Source organism: Mycteria americana, chromosome 13 (assembly GCF_035582795.1).
Source record: "Mycteria americana isolate JAX WOST 10 ecotype Jacksonville Zoo and Gardens chromosome 13, USCA_MyAme_1.0, whole genome shotgun sequence".
NCBI lineage: Eukaryota > Metazoa > Chordata > Aves > Ciconiiformes > Ciconiidae > Mycteria > Mycteria americana.
This window is the reverse complement of record NC_134377.1, coordinates 6802614-6823775: the sequence shown is the minus strand read 5'-3', so window position 1 is coordinate 6823775 and position 21162 is coordinate 6802614. Positions and strand designations below refer to the sequence as shown.

The 21162-nt window shown below is 40.9% G+C and overlaps 1 protein-coding gene across 2 annotated transcripts in view; it reads right to left on the bottom strand.

Moving 5' to 3' along the window:
• Positions 1–57: 57 nt before the first annotated feature.
• SLC5A1 (solute carrier family 5 member 1) overlaps positions 58–21162 on the bottom strand; it is a 52117-nt gene continuing 31012 nt past the window's right edge. For both annotated transcript variants that reach the window (XM_075516369.1, XM_075516370.1), the window contains exons 6-18: positions 19240–19344; positions 16811–16870; positions 16350–16454; positions 11543–11648; positions 11217–11297; positions 9883–10103; positions 8768–8903; positions 7874–7981; positions 6641–6791; positions 5848–6016; positions 3597–3812; positions 3185–3287; positions 58–2325 (exon numbers count right to left, since the gene is read on the bottom strand). In XM_075516369.1, coding sequence (XP_075372484.1) covers positions 2102–2325; positions 3185–3287; positions 3597–3812; positions 5848–6016; positions 6641–6791; positions 7874–7981; positions 8768–8903; positions 9883–10103; positions 11217–11297; positions 11543–11648; positions 16350–16454; positions 16811–16870; positions 19240–19344 — 1785 coding nt within the window. In that variant the 3' untranslated portion in view covers positions 58–2101. The remainder of the gene's footprint in view (positions 2326–3184; positions 3288–3596; positions 3813–5847; positions 6017–6640; positions 6792–7873; positions 7982–8767; positions 8904–9882; positions 10104–11216; positions 11298–11542; positions 11649–16349; positions 16455–16810; positions 16871–19239; positions 19345–21162) is intronic.

Here is a 21162-nt window from a genome sequence, read left to right as displayed (position 1 = left end):
GGGAAATGAAGTGACAGTGCCTGATTAACCAGGAGGTCATCTAAAGGCTGGTCAACCTGCCGGGAAATCATTTGTGTTATTTGTCTTTATCCAAATGGTTGTATAATTTCACCATGTATTTCTTTTTGTAACAAAGCATGACAAAGAGGGATCTGGGCAATTCTCATTAAAGTCTTTCTTGTTTGTCATCCATTACTATTACTCAAAGCCAAAATCTAGACACCAAATTAAGTTTCACTGTCTTCCATCATATTATATAAAAATCCCATCATTTTGTGGACATCAAATACTTCAAAATATACAAATACTTTAATACATACAAGTCTTCATAGTCTGTTAAATATAATTAATTCCATGGTCTTCAAAATACTCTATCACTGCATTAACTGTAAGAAAAAGGTTTGCACTTGTATTTATATAGTATTGATTTGATCTGGCCTATCAAAGCCTTTCCGTGTACTGCAGGGATTATACTGAAGAGCAGCAGTTCTACTAAAATCCAGAGCATTTTGGTTTAGATCCAAATGAAGAAAAGATACTGTCAGAAGATTATGAAGTGAGAGGGATAAAAGCTAGAGGAGTCAGCAACAGTGTGGTGCGGCACACACAGAGAGACTACACTGGCTTTCTGTTTAGATGCACTTATTCCCAGTCCGGTGCATCCTGCTGTAGAATACTGAAAGGCTTCGAGACAGTGCAGCATCCCACGATACGCATGCAACAGGAAGAAGGAATTGTGGTGCAGCTTCACTACAGCAACCAATGTCTTCTTTTTACACTTGATTCCCTGGGAAGCTGAATGAGATAAGAAGATCTATTGCATTTTGCTTTGAAGTGTTAAATCTGTCTTTTCCTGTATCTCCAGCTGGTATCGAACTTACCAAGTGGAGGCAATCAGACTGGTTTAGCTGGTATCCCACAGCTGTGACTGTTCTCCTTCATGAACTGTTAACTCACACTGTCATACAGCATGGATTCTATTTCTCAATGAAATCTTCAAAAGAAAGATTTATGGCTTTGCAGAAAAGCAGTACAGAGCCCTCAAATGTACTTGAAAGAAAAATGCAAACGCAGCATTCTGATGCTTTGGACTTTTAACCATGTGCATGGATTGTTTTGTAGTACAGTCCATAGAAAGAGGCAATACATTAACACCAGCCCCACGATAAAGAGGTCCTAGTAATTGTGGGTAGAGATTAACTTTGACATACCAAGATGGGAGTTGATCAGTAAGAAATAAATATATATATATACACACACATATATATTTTAAATATATATATAATATATAGTGCATATATATAATGTATTGTGTATGTATATATAATACAAGTATTTTGTATAAAAAAGCCTCACATTCAAGTATAGATAGATATTAAAATATAAAGAGAGGAGGACCTTTTGAAGTTAACGTTAAACAGAGAATCTATCGTCAGCAGAATTCTTATTAAGATCATTGAGACATGTTTTCCCTAATTTCAAAATGCGATCAACTCAGACAGTTAGTGTTCCACTGATTACCGAGAAACACAACACAATGAAAAGTCAGAAAAAGGGAAAAAAGTTATAATGGAAAGTTAGATATAGTGTCAGATACATCAATATATACATAAATCCTTTACTTAAGATACCCCATGCTTGGAGGGAACAAAAATGATTTTTTAATTTGAATTCATAATATGGTCCTCAGTTTTTGTGGGGTTTTTGTAATCAAATTATCATAGCCAAAGGAAAAAGAAATCTGAATGATCAGAAGAAGAAGGGTTGAAAATCAACCCTGATATGAAATATGGTTCATGCAGCCTTGTTCTGCACCTCAAATATGAAATGTATCACGAGTAGAGAGAATATTGGATGGAAATGCTGAACCACTATTAGCCCTGGATTGATTCAATGTCTAAACAAAAATTCTCTCTCTTGAAACCCCAGTGGCCTTCATCTTTAGATTGTTGAAATTATGATCACAAAATCAGCAAGTAAATCACCCTGCTTTTTTACAAACGTAGACAATGAAAATACTAAGTGTATCTAACTCTGCAGATCTACAAGTCATCATTTTTGCTTGACAAAACAGTACAATTTCAGAACTGTAATCAGAGGTTTATGCAAAGAAGGCGTGGCAAAATACAGCCACAGTCAATAGGATGATGCCATTGATATTCACAACATTTCTCCAAAGTGGCACTTCGCTCGTGTCAGTCAGTTTCTTCTTCAATGCTTCCTCTTCCTCCTTGCTCAGTTTGGGTCCTTTTTGTTGATCTAAGCCACAGAACCAGTTGTACGCTTTCTTCAAGCATCCCGGTTCTTCTTTACTTTCCTCGTTCACTGGAAGGAATAACACACCGGTCATGAAATGTAAGCATGGACCACTGCATGCACCGGAAGATCTCTGTGACTGAGGACGTTCCTGTATTTAATACAGCAGTTCTGATTTATGGTCATGGTTACATGGAAACATTTTAGTACAAGGCAGTACAAGAATCAAGTTAATATTGTGTTTTCACAGCTCACCTGGAAAAAGTTATTTTCTACATGTTGCAAGAGAGCCTTTTGCAGAAGACACTTGCGCCTTTTGCAGCCTAGAGACTTGGTCTGGTATTGGAGAAGCAAACCATGCTGCAAAGCTTAAACTCCATTTTTTCAATACTTTCTACACTTTTAATTAAGAGACAAATAAATGAATTTGAGGATAGTTATGAAAAGGAATCTGGCAGCAGAACTAGAAACCCAGCAAAGAGAGTAGGTGGTTTTGCCCAGATGGATGTCTGGCAATTCGCTTTCACGGCGCCTTGCACAACATCCTTGCTCCTTCAATCCTGGCTACTACCCACTATTTCCAAGTGAATTCTCGTTGTTTCACTCCAAATGCTAGAGCCGCACACAGTTCTGCCAGCGCACGCCACCTCTGACCTAAAGCATCTCCATTGTTTTAGTCCTAGAACTGCCACCTAGCTACCTAGAGAACAAGATTTTCTCCCTCTGAATCCACTTCACTTCTGATTTACACTGAGCTTGATAGATTGGTAAAAGGCAGCTTACAAGTCATTTAAATATGTGGGGTTTGAGGTTTTGTTGTTGGGGGGAGGAAGCGTGTCTTTGGTTATTGAGCATGTTAATGTTTCTTCAGGAATGAAATAGGGATACTCAAATGTATTGATAGAACCTGTAGATATTCAACAGTTACCTGATTCCTCATCTTTTTCATCAGCTTGGTCCTGCTCCTCATCTGCATCAAGATCAATACGTTCTTCTTTGCTGTTCCGCAAAGACCAGCACAAGCGGTAAAGCTGCCATGAAACAAAATACGTTTATGAATCTACAGCCTTACTACGCAGAGACAAATCAGTCTGGCCAGCACATGAAAAAGCTATAAGACCATGGCATCCCAAATGTCTGTTAAGTCAACTTTTAAGATTATTAGGAGTTACTGAAGATTTGTGACAGATAAATGAAGACTCTTTCCTTTGCTTTCTTACAAAGACTATATGATGTGGGTAGCTGAAATGTCAGGAGGTAATATACCAAGTGCCAGTGTTTAAAACTAGTGGTTTCATTGAGTTCCATTTCTTGAGGAGCAGGACTGCAATAATACTCACATGTACATCAGGAATGGGCTTAGTCATGAAGGAGACTGCCAGGATGACGATGGCGGAAACCCCAAAAAGAATCATTGCAAAGTAAAGGTAGTGAATCCCACAGATGATGAATGGGCAGTTGGAAGGGGTCACGCAGTTGCCAGTTCCATAGGCAAACTCTGCAATCATTCTACTGAGTCCAGTTAGCAGCCCAACCATCAGGCCCCAGAAGGCACCCTGCAGACAAAGTGACAGAAGTTATCAAAATGAGTAGTTTCAGGCATGGAAATAAGCTCTAAGCTCTGAATAGTTGCTGGAGGAAACATGGAGGTAGTTATGTGTTATGCTGGCTTTGGCACATGGGTTTTAGCCCAGATACTTTCAGTGACTGTATTTACAGCTCAGTGTATTAATACAACTGAAAGGGGCAATGACCAGCAGCTCAGAGAAAGAATATGGAGAACACCTTATCCAGCTCATTTCTCAAAGTTCATCCATCTCCACGCAATGCTCTCCTTATACAGGACAGGCTCTAGCCACAGGCTGCACATCCCAAGGGTTGTTCTCATATCTTTTTATCTTTGAGGGCTAAATCCCTGACCGTTCTAGCCTGATGGAACCAGCTAGCAAGTGTGTGTCATTCCTCCTGAAATACTTGTCTGGTTTATTTTCTAATGGCCTTGTTAGTAATTAGTTAAAAGTTAATTCTCTACACTATCGGTGGATGTTTTTCTGCTAGGTTTATATTACTCTAGCCCAAAGTATAAAAGACACACAGGTATGCCTGGGCACAAATTGAAATACGGGAAATTCTGTTTAAACATAAATATATTTCTTTTTTACTGTAAGGGTGCTTGGAACAGGTTTCCTAGAGACATTGTGGAGTCTCCATCCCTGGAGATATTCAAAACCCAACTGGACAGGACCTGAGCACCCTGCTCCTGTTAGCCCTACTTTGAGTAGGGGGGGTTGCACTAGTCCAGAGGTGCCTTCCAATCTCATCCTTTCTGTGAGTTTGTGAAGTCAAAAAACTAATGATGGTAACACAAATTTATAATTCCTGATTAAAAAATACTATAGGTTTAATGCTGGGTTTAAGAACAAAACAGTTTTAATTAACCAGTGGTCAAAGTCACAAAAATGTTTCGGAGTAGGACAAGATAACTAATTCAATTTCTGGCAGAAAGAATAATGATTCTGAGCAAGAAATGTTGATAAATCTTATAAGTAATCACAATATTGGAATTTATCTTATGCAAGGCTCCAATTCTCAGAACCTCTGATGCTTGTATCGCCTATTTACCCAAATTTAAAGTGTGCAGTGCACCCAAACCCCCAAGGATTATACTGAATTCTTACTCAAGTAAAATTCCAGCTAAAGTCAATGACAGATTTCCACGAAGAGCACAAACATTTAATCCATTTGTGAGGTTTAGCCATATTGGGATAAGAAATGGAACATCCCTTGTGTGTAAAACAGGCTTTTCTTGGATATACAGACAAATAACCACTGAACTAGTCTCAAGAGAAAATAGTGAGAAAAAAGTTCGAGCCATATTCAAAAACCTTCTCTCTCTAGGCTTTCTCATTGAACTCATCTTCCTTGGAGCAATAGGCAAGTATTGTTATTCCTAGTATTATAGAACAGAAACGGAATTCCTGAGTACTGAGTTTGCAGAACATCTGAGACCCCAGTTACCATGACTGGCCTATGGTCCCATCAAAGCATGTGACAGACCTCATGCCTTCTGAGTTACTCACAAAGGCTTAAGTACAATATTTCTCAGTTCACTGCTCTACGAATCAAAATCAGTGATTCCCAGACTGGGTCTTAAAAGTAATGGGAAACAATGCATAAAACAACAGCATGTTTGTTTAAAAGAGTGTTGACAAAATATGTAGCGGTCAAGAGGAAGGTGAAAGGTGGTATGTTTTGTAAAGCAGCTTGGTTGCCAATATCCTAAAAGATTACTTTCAAATATGTCCCCACAGATTATCCATTTGACACACTTCTTTGCAAAGTGATAGATAACTTAAGTTTCAGAGCTATCTAGGAATTCCTAGGTGACTGTTTATTTATCAGATTAGCAAAGAACTTTTTCAAACTCATCTCTGAAACCTCAGGCCCTGGGGTATGGAAGCACAGAATCCCTGGGCTGTAGGAGGATCAAAATAAACAGGAAGAAGTTGCCAATAAAAGACACCAACACAAAAAAGTTGTCCTACTTCCTAAAGGAACACGCAGCATACCTGTTTGCTAATTTGTACTTACCTGCTCATTGACCCGCTTGCAGAAGACAGCAAGCAGGAAGACAGCAGCAATGGGAGGTCCCAGGTAGCTAGTAACTGACTGAATATAATCAAAGAGCTGCCCACTTTGAGCTGACTGCACCACAGGAACCCAGGCAATGCTGATGCCAATTAAAAGTAACATAAATGCCCTGTAAACATAGCCAGATATTCAATTAGCCACCTGCTTAGAAGCATCTATCAGAAAGGAAAAAAACAGCAATTAATCAATAATTTAAATGTCCATTTTGTATTTCAACCAGCAAAATCAATTATAATGGCCAATTACCATTGAACAAACAAAAGAAATCCAAGTTGGATATTGTGTCTGCCAAATATCCCTCAGCATACAGGTAAACATGCAATCTAAACAGAGAAAATCACTTTTTTCCTTTGTTTGTTATGTCTAGAGAAAAATCAATAGCAGATCAACCAGAAGAACTAGTTCCTTGCTGCTGTAGTACAGTGTAGCATAAAGCCTCTGAAGATATTTTAAAATAGTTCCCTCTGAATAGCAGTAGGAAGCGTTGAGAATCAGTTTAGCTGCTTCATGCACCGCTGTCAATTCAGTTGGGAGCAAGGTCTTGGGTTCTTTCCCGAAAGGGAAGTGTCCGGTGGGACAGGCGCTCTGGCCACAGCAGGCCGCTGCTGCACTGCCCGCAGGTTGAGCGCGGGCTTTCCCCCAGGCACCGGGTGCATCTTTTGGAGGCTGCAGCCTGTCCTGCACCCAGCGCTCGCTGCGTTTGTGCGGCTGGGGACGACTCGGCTGCACTTACCTTCCAGCTAACATAAGCTCTTTCTCAGATGGTCGTGACCGGATTTTGGTGTAAATGTCCATAGTGAACAAAGTACTAGCACTGTTAAAAATGGAAGTCAGGGAGCTCATAAGGGAGGCCAACATGACTGACAACATCAGACCCCGCAGACCTGAAATACAAAGACACGGGAACTGGGATGAGCGTTCAGTGAAGAGTCTCCGTACGTGGCACCATCCGTAGTGCTCGTCCGACCCTTTCAAGTCAGCCAGCTGAGCGTGTCTGGCACATTTATGTGCTGGTGCCTGCCTGACGTTCTCCTGCAATGCAAGCAGAGTGATGTCTGCTGAGCTTTGGAAGAGCTATTTATGGCAGTGACAGGGCGGCTCTTGAGCTTTTAGAACATAGGTACTTCTTTTGTGAATGCTGTCTGATTAAATGCTGAAATAATAAGAAAAAAATACTAAGCAGACTTTCCCCAACAGTTCTAAAAATAATTTCTCTTGTTCGCAGGCGAGTGCTCACTTGCTTGCAGTGTATTCGTAAACCAGTTGTTTGGGAAAAAAAAGTTTCTCTTACTGTTTGAAAATCAGAGTAAGCCACTTTTCCAGATGGTATGATTTAGTCAACACAGTATAGGGAAGTACTGTAGTATTTTAATAATACTATGCACAACAGTTATAAAACAATGGGGAAGTACTAAAGATATCAGGGAAGTACCATGTTCTGTATAATATCATAACCTGTCTCTCTAGCCTTATGAACCAGCTCTGTGGTTTTCTGCAGAAATTTATCTTCTATGTATACATTGTGCTCTCCAGAGTGGTGACTTACTCTCTCGTTGAACAGGTGTCTTATGGGACAATGTGTACACAGAATATTTTCTCCTCCCACCTCAGTGGGTTTAGCAGAAGGACTGCAGGTGTATGCCTCCAACTCAGAAATCCTGGCAGAGACATTCTTTTATAAATCATTGGCAAAGTAGGTTATTTTTTACCTTCACAGAAAGAGAGCTCAATTACCATTTCATCACCCAGTGTTTGCCAGCTGAGAGCTGACATTGTCGGCACGTAACTATTCTGCACCTACAGCTACAACTAGTACAGACTAACCCTTTGATAAATAGTACGTAGTTCTAACAAGAATTTTTGAACTCAATATGAGACTTGGGCTCCCTTTATCACCTGTTTTTACAGTCTGGCACCCTCACCTTTCCTACAACAAACAAAAAAGCAAACACAGACAGTGTCTTACCATTTGGCATAAGCTCCACTACCATTTTTGGATAAGCAATATTTGTACAGCCAACTGCGGTGCCACAGTACTGCTGGCAGACTTCAGGCACAACACAAGCCACCATATCTGAGGAGAGGATAACGAGACAGGGTTAGACAAGGTCATATACACAACAGATTGCTTCCAAATTAGTAGAGCTTCTAAAATTTATCTCTGTGTCGAACCACTGGATTGATATGCTTGATATCATCCTTGGTCTGCTGGCAGGGAGGAAGGTGGTTCTAAGCCTCTATCCTTCCTTTCCTCTCCAAAAGAATACTGAAAACAGCAGGTCAAAAAAAAAAAAAAAATCAGCATTAATTTGTCAGACCAGGACTGAACAACACAAGGACAGCAAGTAGAAGAACAAGCAGAGGCACACAAAGACCCCTCTCTCCATCCTGAACATCTCTCCTCTGCCTGCTGCTAAACACACTGATGGTTAAAAGGGAGATTGGCATTTCCCCTACACTGCGCTCGGGACTGTCCGTGCCCCAAAATGTTGCTGTCTGTGCCATGACCCTCTTCCTCTGACTGCCAGCAGAGTATCAGTCCTGGACAGCATTTTCCACTCATTCAGCCAGAGTGGGGCTGTGGCAAACAGACATCTGGGGAGGGACACTGTGGAATTTCTCTCCCCTAAAATGGACAGCAATAGCATTAGCAGAAACCTGGGATCAGGGAAAAGAGGAAGACCTGTGGATTCTTACAGTGTAGTTAGTTTTTGTGCATACATGTGCCTGGACAATTTGGATGACAAGATGACGATCTAACAGGTATTTTGGAAGGGACAAAGAATAGGAAATTGAGTGAGATTAGTAGTGAAAGATAGGCAGCAAGAAGAAATTTGCATTTCTGTATACATACGCATACCTGTATACAAAATTCGGCTGATCATTCCAGGCATCACTATGATAAACATGGGCAAGAGTTTCAGGTATCCACACATGATACAACCAGCCTTCACGTGGGACATGTTCTTGCCAGAGAGACATCTTTGGACAATAACCTGTCAATGAGACACGGCAAGCATGCGTGACTCCACCAAGAAGAGCATTTCCATGAACACACCATGCCAAGTCCCAGATACAAGGTACTTCTTAACCTCTGTGATAGTGAAAGACCCTATTTACCGTTTCTGTCACTAGGAAGAATAAAAACTACATGAAAATCAAAGGGTATATTTGAAATAAGTAAAGGAAAGTATCATTTATGCAGTGTATGTTTAAGAGGTAAGGCTCTTCCTCACAAGATGTTCTTAAAGCAGACAGACTAAAAAGCAAAAAAGGAATAAAATATTTACCTGAGCAATAGATACAGCTACATTGGGGGTTTTGTTCATTTGTTTACAAATTGTGAAGATTATCTTTCTCACAATTCAGAATGCAGACAGACCACTTGCTAGAGATTGGACACATTCACATGTCACAGTTGCAGGAGCACGCTTTCCTCTACTCGTGTCAGTGTGATCTCTCAGGGAAACTGGACGGTAGGTTTTAGGGAGAAGGAAGGAGGACTGGGGAAGAGTCTCCAGACTGAAAGGCCTGACATATAAAGAACATCCTCCCAAGACATGCATGCAAAGATGAAAGCCACACAAGTAGGAAACAAACTGGTATTACTGAATGGGGAATCATATCTAGATGCAGTCTAACAAGGATCATTTGATGCATGGTGTCCTAAGTCAATGTTCACATTACAACCTCTCTGTGTTTCTACACATGGTCACGCACAAAAAAATGAGAAAGGAATTATACATGCTATCTGCTGGGCGCAGTGTATAAGAAGAATTGAAATGGGAACACCGTTCCATTTTCTCACGTGGGAGGGGTTTAGAAACCAGAATGAAAAGTCACTGACCAGTCTTGAAATAACTGCCATTTCTGTGACCCAGCTTTGAGTTACAGCGGGGGAAGAGTACCCCTAGAGCGCACTAGACTGCAGAGTTCTGTGTTCGGCATTTCCAAGGCATATCGCTTCCACATTACCTGATCCGTGCACCAGTACCACAAAGCAATGATGCTCAAACCAAAGACGAGCCCTGGCCACGGCAGATCTCCAGTGACGGCATCTCGGAAGATGTGAAAGGAATCCTTCCGAGGAGTGTAGCATTCTGGATTAATCGTAACATTCCCATAGGAGATATTGGATGGAATTGCTTTCATGTACTTGTCCATGAAAACATCATACCCTCCTACTTCAGCAAATGCTGAAAAATAGAACGTAAAAGTAGTGATAAAGTATTTAATACTGAAATCTCAAATAGAGCTAGAGAATGTGAGGAGAAAAACCTCCTTAATATAGATGTAAAAAAAACCCTAGCCAGTAGGGTTTGTGATGTTGATTCACACAAACTAAGTGCCAAAGTGACCTTTCTTTTTAGGTTTCTGTATAGCTCGCAAACGTTGGTTTAGGCTCCACTGTCTCAACATCTCTTATGGCCTTGCCAAGAAGTGAAATGAAGATACGTTATTTCCACACACTGTTAACCTAGGAAGAACCTAAGGCAGGGTCTTACCAAGTTAGGTCAGTCTGAGGTTATTTCTGTTGTAATAATGGTGGAATAATTTAATTTCAGTGAAAGACCTAGCTAGAGGAAAACCAAGCACTGAGTAACTAGAAGGATAAGGAAAGGACACTACAAATTCACAGGATCTTATCGCTACTTCTTTCTTTCTTATGATCCCTTCCTATTAATTCCATTTAAAAGCATGATTTCTGTTTTAAAATGCATATGGTCTTCTGGACACACATATTGTCCTATTCATAAACATTCAGTTCCTATCTTTTGTCCAGCTGGCAATAGAATTATATCCATGGATCAACTACAAGGCTTACTTAAAAAGTTAATATGTTTGGGTTGTTTTAACACAAGCTAGCAACTAGAAACAAGGAAAAAACATGCAATGTGACCAACAGCTCTTCGCTTTGAATCAGAAATTTTCATGCATTAGCATCTGACTATCTATTAAATTATAATCTTAAAACAAGATATTGTCTGAGCTTCTCAAGAGTATCATCATCACCTGCAAATAACTGTGCTTTTACCTCACTAGCCATCACAAGTCCTGTTCTGTCACGGGTTGCTATATATTACCTTGCACATTCACCTGTGCTTTGGAGATGGAGTGGTCCCAGCGACTAAAGGGCTCGGCAATATACCTATTCTTTGGCAACATGCCTATTTTCTTCCCTGTTAAACAGGTATACGAACTGAAATCTGCTGGTTAAGATAGCAGAGTTCCACACTGCAGGATCCATTTCCATAGCCACTGTGGATTTGTGGTTGAACACTCCAGTTTCATTCATCTGATTTACTTACCAAATCCCATGAGAATAAAGGATCCCACTACCATGATAAATGTTTGTAAGGTGTCTGTGTAAATCACAGCTGCAAGGCCACCTAATGGCAGGAAAAGTCAAGACAAATAGGTTAGCCCCTGTGCAAATGCCTCAGTGGAAGTCCTTTTTTTTTTTTTTTTTTTATTTTTTTTACTTTTCTCACCACCTCTCTCTTTCAAACGAAGACCACTGTAAATAACTCCCCCTTTCAGGTTTTCATTTCTCCCCTCTTACCCACCTCCCCTCTTCTCTTTTTTTCTGGCTCCCCGAACTTCTTTGATTTATCGGGCTGCTCTGCAAACTCACCTGTGATGGTGTAAAGAGCAGTAATAGCAAGCAGGATGATTATGGCCAAATAAAGATTCAGGCCTATGGCCAGCTGTATAAATACAGCTCCGGAGAATATGTCTGCCTATAAAAGAAAAAATGGTAGATTAAGCAATGTTTAAACTCATGATGATGGCATATACATGTTCATGATGAGGGTACTGAAATACACAACTCTGCCCCTTATAGTACCGCACACACACCAAAAAAAAAAAAGCAAAAAGAAAATAGAGGCCTTTTTAGTACAACTGCCAGTCTCCTCTCAGTGCTGGGGTGCTTTCAGTACAAGAGTTGTAACACTTCTCAAAGAATTTCCCGGTCAAAAGACCTGGATCAATGGATCCAGGATCAATGGATCATTTTAGCTAGACACAGAGCCTCACTACTCTGTGGTTACATACCGAGAGGCAGCTTAATAACAAATTACTTAAAGCTGAGGTTACACTTGCTGCTATGTGCAGGGATGGACTCTGTGACGCCTCCAGGACACGGCGTGGTTCTCTTCATTTATTGCTACTCTGAAAGTCTCTTATTTTTTCTTTACTGCTTGCATACATGTGGTATAGCTAGTATTGCTGTTTCAGGACAAATGGTGATTAAAGGCAAACATCTTATATTATCTCTGTTTTTAAGTTCCTGTCAGAATAATTGGCATCAGTTGGCTAACAGAAGAGACCTTTAGCTCTTGCATAAGAAAGGAATTGTTCAGGTTTCAGGGTAACACTGTGGGATTTTAATCACATTCAATCAGTTCCTGATTTAGAGATAATTTGCATCGATGTTATTTATCCAAGTTTGCAATCAGAATAATCTACCCCAGTGCACTTGTAACACATTCCTGTAAATTATGCTTTCATTAGAGGTTTGCATCTGTAGCTATCCTTGCTCCTGAGCATCCAGTTTATGGGCTCATCTCCAACCCCACCTGCATGCCTCCTTTCTGTATACCACACCACCCATACGAGGGCTCTCTACAGGGAGTCCTCGCCTCATTTAACGTTACAAGTCCTAGCGGTGTGCGGCAAGCTCAGGAGCTGCAAAATGCTGCGGGAACTGCCCGTATGCAGGGCTTGAGAAACAAATATAAACGACGTTACACGTGCCCTGGGGTAAAGCCTGCACACAGCTACTGCAGGGTGGTGGCAGCTTGCTGGAGGAGCGGGAGGCTCCACGGGCCAGGCTGCGGGACCACCAGAGCCTGCGATCACAGAGCAGGCACGTGCACCGCTTTTGTCCACGGCTAGGCTGAGGTAAGGCAGGGCAGATACACTAATAAGCAGTTACACAGTCTGCCTCGCTGGGAGATGCCGGATGAAGAAACCCTCTTCGTTGCAGAGATGCTGAAACCGAGACTGCAGGGTATGATCTCACTCTTAGTTCACTCTGAAGAATGAGGAAGAGGTTCGGACCTCTGCAGCAAGAGGTCCTCCAGCCCTACTGCCCTGACAAGCGGAAGACACCTGTGAAGCAGAGTGTGAATCACAACAGAGGTCCCACCCCCAAAACTCTGCCCCCGGAGCACCTCGAGGTTATTTGATTTCTTACAGGTTTTAGTTTGGAACTGGGAACCAGGACGTTTAGCTCTTAACCCCAGTGGCTGTTAGACCATATCCTTTGTCCCTTCTCTCTAAGGGAATATTATTTTCCTATCTTTTCACACCACTGGCCAGCTTATGTCCCAGATCTTTCTTTTATTGTTCTTGGCTTTAGTTTAGCCTACATAGCATTAAATATTAATGGTCCTAAAATGAGCCCCAGAAAGAAATGTATAGTTAATTATTTAGAAGCTGATATATTGCTCAGGATGCTTCGAATTGCTGAATTACCTTCCAACTTCACTGCCCCTCCCTCCCAATTAGATCATTTCCTGCCAATATTTCCTTGTTTCACCATTAATACTCTTTTATGGACACTGTTTCATTCTTATCTATCTCTGAATAGATTAAATCCTTCCATTACATTACAAGCTATATCTCCAAAGCCATCCACAGATCATGCAGGAACAACTGGCAGAACACATGCCAATTGAGTGAATCCAGCTGCAATGTTAATGTGGGAGTCAGGGCAGTGGCACATACTCTTTACCCCCTACATCATGCAGTCCTAAAAGGAGGTTATCCTTCTACCTCCTCTTCCCCCTGCTAAGTCTATACCCATACATTTACTACTGAAATTATGCACAATGAATGTACGGAAAATGCTACAATACATTTAGAAATTCTGGTTTACAATTTCTGATTTCTTCTAAAGCATTCGGGTCTTAATTCCTTTTTGTCTTGTCATAATTTAGTCAATTACTCTCCATCAAGATTTTATTTTTACTAGGCCATTTTCTTTGGCATAATGACCAATATCAGCAACACTAGTGGCTAGCAAGGCCCTGAAGGCTGCTATGGGCATTACTCACAAAGCACTGCATGCTTAGGAAGCACGTACATGTGAGGCACCTGTGCAACAGAAATCCTTTGGGCTCAAAGATCACGTATGTCCTGATCCCAAAGATCAACACCTTGCAGCATGGCCTTGCCTGGCGAAGTGGTTGGTTAGCCACAAAAAAAGGTGAGAAATCAATAAAAACTACACAGAAAATGTGCAGGAAAAGAGAGAAATGGTAACGACCTTGTACAGAGGTGCACAAAGGGAATCTGATCATCACACGGTGGTGGGCACTGTGCCAGAAAGAGCATGCCAGGAGTTACACGACCTGACATATTATATTGTTCATGGGAAAGCACTGTAATAATTATATTATTAGGAACATTTTTGACACATCAAGGAAGCAGCACATGAAACAACTATTCAAGAAACAAAATGCCACTCTTCTACAAGGATAAGTGGCAGTAAGTATCGCTGCCAGTCAGACTGATAGGTGTGACTGCCCATTAAGGGCAGGGCAGAAACCCATCCTTCTGTATCAAATCTGAATAAGCCCCAAAGATCACAAGGGAGTGTTTGCAAAGGCAGCAGTCAAGGAAGTAAAATGCAAATCTCCAAGCCAGCTCAGCATGGATTGTCAACACATGGGTACGTCTGGATGTACAACATGCCTCTCTGAAGAGAGACCTGTGCTAGCTTTACATAGCACGCATATCTCTACACAGCACAAAGAAGTTAGCTATGGTCAAGGATGGAACAGCCCTTCCCTTTCTGCTTCTGGAGCTGGTTCATCTGGAGACAATTTGGGCATGGTGTTGCATAGCATGGTATAGAAAAACCTACTCTGACATCCTCTGACGGTACCTGAAACCTCCAAGGACTTTGACTGTTCTGCCTGTTCTGAATAAGATATGGCAAGTAAATCAGACCTGGGCAAATCCTGCCCTACCAAATATCGTGACATAAGACAACAATGCAGAAGACATGTTGCTATACTACAGAAACCTGAGCCACACTTGTACATTGGACAGACACTGTCAGAGTTGTTCTGGGCAGATGAGGGAAACAAGAGAATTGGTCAAAGGAACTCGTGCACCAGATTTCCCCTGCATGGCACAGAGACCCAGCTCCATGGCAATTCCCCACACACATCTGGAGTAATGGGGCTGATGGGAAGCTGGGATGGGCCACTGGTAGAGTGGGACCCAAGTAATGTGCTGCTGTATGGATCTCTTGACTATTGCTTTGGTCCCTAATAAGACAGGACCACAAGAGCAGGAGAGGGTGCTTCAGCCTCATGACCACACTGGAAGCAAGACACTTCAACTGAAATGGGGTGAAATCCCATGACCAGATCCCTTAGGCATGATAGTCGTTGGAAATAAAAGATAGATAGTAAATTCAGAACCTTGATGAGCTCATTATAAACATGCGTTGCAGAATAGGACTGTGAGTCATCTGACTGGAAGAGTTTCTCAGGTGCTAGAGCTGCCAGAACTCTGTGTCATACCTGGGATTTCTGATTATGATAGTTAAGCACAACAACAGCAAATTAACTAATCCTATGGAAATTCAACTCTGAGGCCAGCTCCATAGTACCAACCTGTTTAATTTATAACCTTTCTAAGGATCAGTTATCGTGAAGATGTGAGAAGGAGAGCAAAAGGCCAATCTTTTAGCTTAAATTGCACCATTATCACTCAGCTCCCATTCAGAGGGCAAAGAGTAATCTGCCATGGCAACTTCTTCAAAACAACAGACTGAGGTATGTCTGAACTGTGGACTTTAGAGGCTTGGCAGTTTCAAGACATATGGAAAATACCAGCTCCCTTCACTACTTCACAGCTACACAACCACTTACTTAATACACTTGCCCATTGAAAGAATCTCTCCTCTTCCCTCCTTTCATCTCAGCTGTTGTAATTTCCCTCCTTTGCATTTCCCCGTTCCCTTATTTTCTAATTCCTGTTATTCTCTTTTTCTCCATAGCCCTCTTGCTCTTCCTCATCTATATTACTGATGGCATGTTGACCAAAGAATGCTAAAACAGATAAATATGAAGTTTGGGCACAAAAATTTCTGCCATGTTTCACAGATCCCTAGGATAATAGACTGCAATACAATACAAGTTTCCCTGCACTCTGACTTGTTCTAGAGGAGAGCATAAGCAGAAGTAAACCTTAAAACCTAAAAAGAAAGAGAAAGCACAACAAGCATCAAGAGACATTGCCAGGAACGAAAGAACTTGGGTTGCAGAACAGATCTGGATACACAATCTCACTAGACAGAATTCAACCAAGGCCTCCAAATCAGAAACATTTGACCAATTGCATGAGCAATATTGTAAATAGGAGTCTCTTTTCTTTAGATCAATGTAGGATGGAAGAAATGCTGTAAAAGTTTTACTTACTGAGATCTTTGTGAAAATATACAGGATCAGAGAAAGGACTGACAGGTAGACCTGAATCCGTTTCCCACCAAAACGCTTCTTCAGATACTCTGGCATTGTCACCACCTGCAGGGAGGGTAGATAAGGTTTCAGATAATGAGGAAGAGATACAAAGCAAATTAGAGGAAGTTTTTTGCTACTCGGATACTGTAAGAGTGGAGGGCAAAAGGAGGGGAGCTGCAAATGCGGTAGCAAGGAAGAACAGCTCCAGGAATCAAAGGAGAACAAGGAGAGAGTACCAAGTACTTCTCAGCTCAGGTCTCAGAACAGAGAATCCTCACTTTTCACATATATACAGACATAATATAGTACAGTTCTAGCATGCTCAGGTCTTGTGCCATTCATAACGGCTTTGCAATATTCAAGACCTGATCCGCAAACATGAGCGGCAAAGAAAAGCATAACATACTGTTTTGACTTACCCCAGCTTTGATGTAGATGGGTACAAACAGCCATCCTAGAACAACCACAAATATCAGAGCCTGCAGCCAAGACAAGATCAGCTGAATTAGCCTCCACTCTCTAGACAGCACTCCCGAAGGCCATTATCAGACCCAACAGCAGCTATAGAGACCATTGAAACCACATAAACCTGGGTATTGTGGGGTTTGGGGGGAGGAGCAACTGCTCTGTCCTTTGATTTACAGTTGAAAATTTGGGAATGAAATCTTGGCCAAATAATTTGTCAGGTATTATGCAGCCTTGATTTCATGCTAGGTATCCCAGAGAAGCACACATGAAAATAATACTTTTTCTAGAAAAACAGCCAATGTCTGCTCACAGGATTGCCCTCTAGTATCAAAGCACCACTCCACTAGCAACACCCGACTATCCTAGCCCTCTTCGGAGCAGACCCAGGGAGCCTGGTTTAACGATGGTTAAAATGCAACCAGCCCATACGACTACCATTTCTGGGAAATATTAAGGAAGGTGAAGTCTGCTACCTGAGACCTATTTGATAGCATCTTGATCCCAGAGCCACTAATGCGGGATGCTTTCCCACTCGGAATCAGGTATGCTGCAATGGTATGTTGTGACATCTGCAAATCTAGGTACTGGGGAGAGTAGCACTTCTTTTGAATACTGTTTTGGTCATTAACTGCCTTTTGCACTGGGTCTCTGTGAGATGGCCATATGTTTTACAACAGTCCCACATACTGTACAGGATGTCCTACATGCATTTAGTAAAATATTTTGTATTTCCACATTACCATTTCATAATATATTTTGTGTTACCATGTGCTTTTTGTGAACTATAGATCCTACTGTATTGCAGTGTCAGTTTTCTGACTTAAATGGCTAGCAAATGCTGTCCGATATATAGTGTTGTACATATTTAAATTGACAAATACAGAACAAAATCCTGCTCTGAGAGCTGCACTCTGTATTTATTCTGTCCACAGGGCTTAGAGGGCTTTTTTTAACTGTATCTTTTAAGTTCTGCCCTTAGATCAAAACCGTAAGAGGGACAAGAAATACTGGGTCAGCTTCTGCTGTCATACTAATACAAATTAGAAATAATTTCAGTGGAATAATAGAGATACACAAACACGATAACAGTCAAACAAATTTCCTTCAAGAGGAGAATCACATCATACGGTCAAGAGCAATATTTCCACCACGTCTGTTACCCTGCACACCAGTCCTGCTGTGTTGTAAGTAACGAACTATGTAACATATCTGCTCAAATACACACAGGCGTCATTGCTTCTTCCTAAACAACAATTGTTGTACACTGTGTATTGATATTAATCCACAGAGAATCTCCCAGGAGATGAAGTGTTAGAGGTGGATATGTCTGAAGAAGGATATGGGTCCTAGAGATCTCAATACCATGAAGTTTCAAGCACTGCTTGTTCTGTTTTGTTTTGCTTAGTTTTGGTACAAAGAGAAGGGAAATGAAGTTTGTTACAGGACTAGTGTAAGCAACTAGAGAAAGGTGACAGATTAACTGTGCACATCTCGTAGAGTTCATTTTAGCCTTTATCCTTCTTCTTAAATATTTATATCATATAAGCACTTGACTATTTGCAGCAACCATCCACTTGCTAAAGAAAAAAGCCAAATCCCTCAAGGTGCAGAATTATATGCAAGCAAAGTATCGACCTATGTACGCCCATTAAGCCCTTTGTGTCATGGTATAATCCCTCCACGAAGGTGAATTAAGCACAACAAGGGCGTTATTATCCACACCCACTGAGCCTGAGAAGACAAGGAAATGGACTGAACTAGCTCCTGTGAATCTCCGTGCTGCTGCAGTTAACACTACTCCTGGTACCCCGAGTGGTTCATTTAAAGTCAGCTTGGATATCTCTACCCTATACTGCAACCATAAGCAAAATACACACATAATCAGAGGAAGGAAAAAGTAAAGAGGAAAAGGTTTTTGGAATGCAGGTTGTTGTGAAGGATGTCCAAAATTTCTTATAGCCTGTGAAGAAATCAAAGCCCCTTCAACAATTCCTACATAGAAAATGCTGTAAAAATGCTATGGATTACAAAACTGATATTCTTCTCAACATCCTGCAGTCTGAAAGTGCTCTTTATAAATACTTTAAAGGTAATCAAAAGATATGTATAGAGAAGAGAATCCACCAATTCATTTGGTTCAAATGCTCTCTGAAAAGCCTCATTCGACAGAAAAGGGTGATCTTCTCCCAGTGGCTTGGACAAGGATCAAGGAGGACAAGCTAAATAGTAGATTACATTGGCGCTTACTGGTCTGTACAGAAAAGAAGTGTTACCAAGCACAAACTTTGACAGTCCGAAATTATTTGGCAACGTTATTTTGGCTAACCTCTGCAGATAATCCTGATGCACAAATATGTTCACTTAAATGCATGCCACTTACATTCCACTCATATCCTCCGATGGCAATTCCTCCAGCTGCTGCTGTTCCTGCTATTCCCACAAAATGTCCACTGCCAATGTTACTGGCAAACAGAGAAGCACCAATCTGGAAACAGAAAGAACGTTTGGCTCTTAGGTCCTATTCATGGTAACTTGAAAAAATCATGTTCATCTGGCATTTTGAACTCACGCCTATCTATCATCAGATGGTGATGATGAGAATAATTGACAACCAACTTCCTTGACAACTTTCAAGACTCCCTCTTATTATTCCCCCTCAAACCTGAGACTCCAGCCATCATATCTACAACAATGACAATGAATAGGATGTTACACAGAAGATTTTCTTCCAAGGAAAACAGTTTATGACACCAATATAGATTTTTAAATATTTGCAAAACTTGACTAACTTACATTTGGGTGATATCCAAACAATTAGGGAAGAAGACTGCGATCTGTCTTGCTCAAGGAGGAAACAATAAGTGCATACCCACTTGTCCAGCTGGCACTCCCTATTTCATATTCCACGGTCTGTGGAACTAAATGTATCATTTGTGAGAGCTGTACAGACTTTGTACTTGGTTCACTTTTAGTCAAAAGATATTCGATTACTGAATTAAATTCTGAAAGCTGCATGGCAGAAATATCCGCTGAGATATCTGCTGAGAAAGTTCTTCTGGAAGATACAGATGATAGCGAATCAAGAAGTTATATTTAAGAAGTGCTGGATCTCTAAGACCCCCAAATATTGCACTGATCATACAAACAGAACAGTGGGGAGAACATAGGAATTGATGAACAGGGAGAGATTTAAAAAAATGAAAGGTTTATGTTGGATTACAGACAGGCAGGAGCTGTTCACAAAAGAGAGATTGTGCCAAAAGATCTAATTCTTCATCAAATAGCTCAGACAATAGAAAAGACGAAGAGAAAAGGTGTGAGCTTCACTTCCTCAAAATGAAACCATTAAAGGCAGCAGAAATGCCTAACAATAATTTACCAGGTCAGATATTGAAGGATGCAGGGTGAGAACTCGAGCATGAAAAAGAGGTTGAATTGGGCATTGTAGGCAGAAGACGTGTGTAGTTCTGAGATGAAAAGAGGCAAGTGAATAATTTTTTTATTCACTTCCATTTTTTCTGTATGTCCTCTGAAAGCTACAAAGAAAAAAGGGAAACGGCGTTAAAAGGAAAAGAAAAGCATATAGAAAGTAGGCAAAAGAACCTCTGCTGACCAGCTTCTAATGCTCTCATTTGAGGTAGACCTCCCATGTTGAAAGATCCCAAGGTGCTTAAAAATGTTTTTTGAGACATATGAGCGCAGGACCTGCATCTGGCACATTCTCCTTACGTAGTTCCCAAGCACAGGTGGTTGAAATATGTCCAGAGTCACCTTACAAAAAAGAGAAATATTCCTTGTCTGCAACTCACTGGGAGATTTTTAGGGTCCTAAAATGTATATAAAGGGAATAGTTACAAATTTCCAGGTCTGCAGTCACTGCAGTGAGTTCTTTGAGTAGCAGTAAAAATTTAGTCAATCTTTCTGAGAGCACAGGGATGATTGCCGGAGAATCAGGAGGATAAAAGGGATTTCATCACAGAAATCCACCTCTGAAGATCAGATTTATTCTATAGAGCTATGCCATAGCCAGGAATAGCAACCACGCTCTTCATCTCACAATCCTGATCTCTAATCACAAAATAGATTTTCCTCCCCCATTTTGTGTATGCAACGTACAAATAAAATTCATCAGAGGATTCCACTCTTTCTTTTCCAAGCTTACTTTTTCCTCCTTTCCTCAGTTTGATCTTCTGATTCCTTCTAGTCTTTTTGAAGACAAACTGTTCTTTTGCTGTGGCAGGAAATGTATGTCTCTAAGTTCACTCAGTTCTGGACTTTTTTTTTTTTTTTTTTTTTTTTTTTA